The sequence below is a fragment of the Wolffia australiana genome, chromosome 1 (assembly GCF_029677425.1).
Source record: "Wolffia australiana isolate 7733 chromosome 1, ASM2967742v1".
Lineage (NCBI taxonomy): Eukaryota > Viridiplantae > Streptophyta > Magnoliopsida > Alismatales > Araceae > Wolffia > Wolffia australiana.
The window spans coordinates 4,750,823-4,755,561 of record NC_135835.1 but is presented as its reverse complement, the minus strand read 5'-3'; the positions used below and the strand labels follow the sequence as shown (position 1 = coordinate 4,755,561).

Here is a 4,739-nt window from a genome sequence, read left to right as displayed (position 1 = left end):
GAGAAAGATGCAAGAAATGAGAGGGAAATGAGCAGAGCGAGATACGAGAAATGAGAGAGAGGTGATCAATGAGAGAGAGATGATCACAGCGAGAGATGAGCAGAGAGAGATACAAGAAATGAGAGAGATGAGCAGAGAGAGATACAAGAAATGAGAGAGAGATGATCACAGAGAGAGATACAAGAAATGAGAGAGAGGTGATCAATGAGAGAGAGATGATCACAGAGAGAGATACAAGAAATGAGAGAGAGGTGATCAATGAGAGAGAGATGATCACAGAGAGAGATACAAGAAATGAGAGAGAGGTGATCAATGAGAGAGAGATGATCACAGAGAGAGATACAAGAAATGAGAGAGATGAGTAGAGAGAGATACAAGAAATGAGAGAGAGATGATCAATGAGAGAGAGATGAGCAGAGAGAGATACAAGAAATGAGAGAAATGAGCAGAGGGAGAGTGAGAGACAACATGGAGAGAGAAAGAGAGACCGAGAGACACGTTAGTAAATAATTGTTCATAAAAAAATGTGACGGGACAGGAAACTAGACGAACTTTACTCATAATTTCGTCCGTCACCATCACGTGACGGGACGATCTTTCCCGATCGATCGATAGATCGATCGATCAATGACTGGTCGATCCGTGGGCGTTCTCTGGAGGAGGTCGAGGGGGGGGGGGTAACTCTCGAAATTAAAGAAGAGTTAGGAGGACATTTCTGTCATGGCGGCAAGAAAAATTCAAAAAAAATAACAGGGGGTCTGCTTTCCGAGGGAAGGAAGCGAGATTTAAGGAAATCGAGAGGATTTCTTCTTTCTACGTCGTCGATTGCTCTTTGATCGCTCTAGTTCTTCCTCAACTTCCTGTTTTCGGAAGGCGTGATTCTACTGTTCTTCCTCTTAATCTCGGTTCTTCCTCTTTTTCTTCTCCTGCTCGCTTGCCATCCCTCAAGGCATCGGTTTTTTGGTGAATTGTTTGTAATGGCGGCCGATATAAGCCACCCGCCCATGGAACAGCTTCAGGATCTTGATTATTGCGTCGATTCCAACCCTCCATGGAGTATTACTTCCTCCCCTTCCACTCTCTACGTGCTTGCATGTCGCTCTTGCACTAATTTTTGTTTTGAATTTTACTTTCCGTCTGATATCCTTTGTCGTTCTTTCTCATTATCATGGAGCTTCTCGGGGTACATGATCATGATTTATCCTCATCATGTGTTTGTTCCTTGTTTCTTTCGTGAGGATCAGGTATATTTTGATTAATTTGGAGTTTTTTAATGCAGTCGAAACTATCTTATTGGCGTTCCAAAATTACATCGTAGTGCTGGGCACGTCAGTCATGATTCCTTCTGTTCTTGTACCCGTCATGGGTGGAACTGATGTAAGATCTGTTCATTTCAATAATCTCGATAAAGTGCTAATTGTATTCTTTCGTATTATATGCATGAATCAGGGTGATAAGGTAAGAGTCATCCAGACTCTGTTATTTGTGTCTGGTATCAACACTCTACTTCAAACTTTATTTGGAACACGCTTGCCAACTGTCGTGGGAGGTTCATTTTCCTACGTAATTCCAATATTTTACATCATACGAGATCCATCTTTGTTGCGGATTTCAGATCCGCATGAAGTATGTTCTTCAAATCTTTTCCCTAGCTTCTTTATCCCCATAATTTGTTATGTTCCTGCGGGACTCTTTGAAGCTCATTCATATTTGTGAAATACGCAGAGGTTTTCACAAACAATGCGAGCAATACAAGGGGCTTTAATCTTTGCATCTAGTCTACAGATTATTATTGGTTATAGTCAGCTATGGGGAATTTTTTCGAGGTAACAAGTTTTCTCAAAACTGTGTTTATTTAGCTATTCCGAAGCACATGTCATCTAATTGAAATTAAATTTTTTCCTCGGAAGACTACAGGTTTTTTAGTCCGCTGAGTACGACACCAGTGATCGCGTTGGTTGGTTTAGGGCTTTTGGAGAGAGGATTTCCTGCTGTAAGTCAGTAAAAACTTACCATTCTATGATTTCGGGTTAACATCTTCAGAATGATAGTTTTTCTTTTTTTGCTTTTTTTAGGTGGGTAATTGTGTTGAGATTGGGATTCCCATGCTACTGTTGACTATCGGGTTATCACAGGTATTTCCTCAGCTTACCGTAATTCACCTTCGTCAGTAATGTCTAAAGTTACACATTAACATGAATATTTAAATCGCAGTATGTGAAACATCAAAAGTTTCTAAAAGCGATGCCGATTTTTGAGCGCTTCCCTGTTCTCATCAGCATCTCAGTTATTTGGATATATGCCCTAATTTTGACGGCGGGAGGAGCATACAAGCACAAATCGCAAATAACACAGGATAGTTGTCGCACAGACAGGGCTAATCTCATATCTTCTGCTCCTTGGTATTTGAATCATCCCCAATACGTCGTTTACTGAATTTAACAATTAGCCCACGTAATTAAACTTTGTCCTATCTTTAGGTTTAAGTTTCCATATCCTTTGCAATGGGGGCCACCAACGTTTAATGCTGGTCATTGTGTCGCAATGATGGCTGCCGTCCTAGTTTCGCTTATAGAGGTATGCTTGAATATACTTCAGAAAAATATATGTTAGTTTAAACTTTACTCTCGTACCATTTTTCTCATCCGTTGACTGTATTTCTGTCTAAAGTCAACGGGTGCCTACCTGGCGGCTTCTAGACTGGCTATGGCAACGCCTCCGCCGGCGTATGTCTTGAGTAGAGGCATTGGGTGGCAGGTAAACTTATCAAATTATCTACAATCATTAAACGTATAGTATTGTATGCTATTTTCCTTTTTGTTTGTAATTTTATGTATGTTATCGATGCTTATGCAGGGAATAGGTGTTTTGCTTGATGGTCTTTTTGGCACAGCCTCGGGCTCTACAGTCTCTATGTACGGCCAATAATTTTTATCCATTTGGGTTTTCTTGAGTGTTTTATGCTGTGAATTTGAGTGTTTCTTTTTTTGGTGATTAGAGAGAACATTGGGCTTCTTGGAATTACACGAGTTGGTAGTCGAAGGGTCGTCCAGATCTCTGCTGGCTTTATGATCTTCTTCTCCATTCTTGGTATGCCGTCGAATTTTCTCTAGTTTTCTTATTTTTTTGCCTGTTCATTTCCAATTTCTCTCTTCCTGCAGGGAAGTTTGGCGCTATTTTTGCGTCAATTCCTATCCCTATTTTTGCTGGTTTGTACTGCCTGTTCTTTGGACTCGTGGGTAAGTCAAATAAACTTTATTTCCATCTTTTACCCGAAATAAACATATTTTCTCGACTTCTGCCAGCTTCCGTCGGGTTATCCTTTCTCCAGTTCACTAACATGAATTCCCTGAGGAATCTCATCGTCACTGGTCTATCTCTCTTTCTTGGTATATCTATCCCTCAGTTTTTCAATGATTCATTGGTTTCTTCTGGCCACGGCCCAGTCCACACGCATTCAGGATGGGTGAGTATTATTCTCTGCTACTTTACTTATGCATCACTTTACCTTATTAATTTAAAATACAGAAATATTCAGACTTTGATTTGTGCGTAGTTCAACGCGTTTCTGAACACCATCTTCTTGTCGGCGCCGACTGTTGGGCTGATAGTTGCTGTCTTCTTGGATAATACAATGGAGGTAGAGACATCCAAAAAAGACAGGGGAATGCCTTGGTGGGTGAAATTCAGGAACTTTAAAGGAGACAGCAGAAACGAAGAGTTCTACTCTTTGCCCTTCAATCTCAACAGGTTCTTCCCCCCAACTTAGCCAAAACTGCACTCCCAGTAATTCAATCATCGCTGCCCTTATAGTTTCCATCTAACTAAATCTCTTTAATTTTGGCCAAAGATCTCTGCCCCACTCCCTCAATTTTGGGTATCTCTTGTAATTAGCTGTTCCCAGGCTCTACTTATAAGAAGATTGTGCTTTCTTCTTACAATTGTAAGGTTCTCACATGGGAATGTTATAAACACGAAAGTAAATAAGGTCTATATGTTAAAATAATAGGAGCAGTAATATTAGGTTTGAATCGATTGAATGGAAAATGCCTCTAGAAGTCTAATGGAATATCCGGCACCTTCCAGCAACAGTCAACTCTAAAGAATTTCCCCACTGCTTTTGGAACGTATTTATAGAGATTCCAATGGTTTTAGCAGAAACCAGCTGCTGTTATGGTCCTTTGTTTTTTATTGACAACAAAGTTCCATATTAAAGCATTTGCTAGTCTAGTTCTCTATTAATGTAATGATTCTTTTGTCATAGGAAGATATTAACACAATAACTAAACATGTAGTAAGAAAGCCTAAGTTTAGTTTCAAATTTTATTGTGTGCTAAGAATTATTCAAATAATAATTATGTTAATGGATCGATTAAGCTTGACCAATCATCCCTGTAATGTGATAAAAGCAAATCACGTATGTTAATTGTACTGTTGTTGTAGGTTAATTTGCCTAAATCAAATAAATTTGTAAAATAGAAAAGTCACTCAAATGTATAGGAGCGAGGTTGTCTCCACAAGGCTTGGCCTTTAGAGGTGAATTTAATAGTTGAATTATTGTTAAGGAGAAGTAATAATGATAATAAAGATAGTGAATATAATAGAAGATGAGTAATTTGTTGGTGGGAGACAGTATTTAATGGATGAACGAATAGTAAATGGTGTGTGATAGAGAACTAGAGAATTAGAGAGATTATATAAGATATGTCATGTCTTTTTATAGATATTAGAGATAATAA

The 4,739-nt window shown here is 39.1% G+C and overlaps 1 protein-coding gene across 1 annotated transcript; it reads left to right on the top strand.

Moving 5' to 3' along the window:
- Positions 1 to 794: 794 nt before the first annotated feature.
- LOC144714380 (nucleobase-ascorbate transporter 1-like) lies at positions 795 to 3,983 on the top strand. Its single transcript, XM_078589141.1, has 14 exons — positions 795 to 1,056; positions 1,280 to 1,377; positions 1,450 to 1,626; positions 1,726 to 1,826; positions 1,918 to 1,993; positions 2,076 to 2,135; positions 2,215 to 2,402; positions 2,481 to 2,577; positions 2,671 to 2,757; positions 2,857 to 2,915; positions 2,999 to 3,090; positions 3,162 to 3,239; positions 3,306 to 3,466; positions 3,557 to 3,983. The coding sequence occupies exons 1-14, from the start codon at positions 978 to 980 to the stop codon at positions 3,767 to 3,769; spliced, it is 1,566 nt and encodes a 521-aa protein (XP_078445267.1). The 5' UTR covers positions 795 to 977; the 3' UTR covers positions 3,770 to 3,983.
- The last annotated feature ends 756 nt before the right edge of the window (positions 3,984 to 4,739 follow it).

Excerpts from the sequence above, each read along its gene's own strand:
- LOC144714380 (XM_078589141.1), top strand. The coding sequence starts at position 978 with ATGGCGGCCGATATAAGCCACCCGCCCATGGAACAGCTTCAGGATCTT. Across the intron at positions 1,994-2,075 it reads TGGAGAGAGGATTTCCTGCT|GTGGGTAATTGTGTTGAGAT; the intron begins GTAAGTCAGTAA and ends TGCTTTTTTTAG. Across the intron at positions 3,240-3,305 it reads CCTGTTCTTTGGACTCGTGG|CTTCCGTCGGGTTATCCTTT; the intron begins GTAAGTCAAATA and ends GACTTCTGCCAG.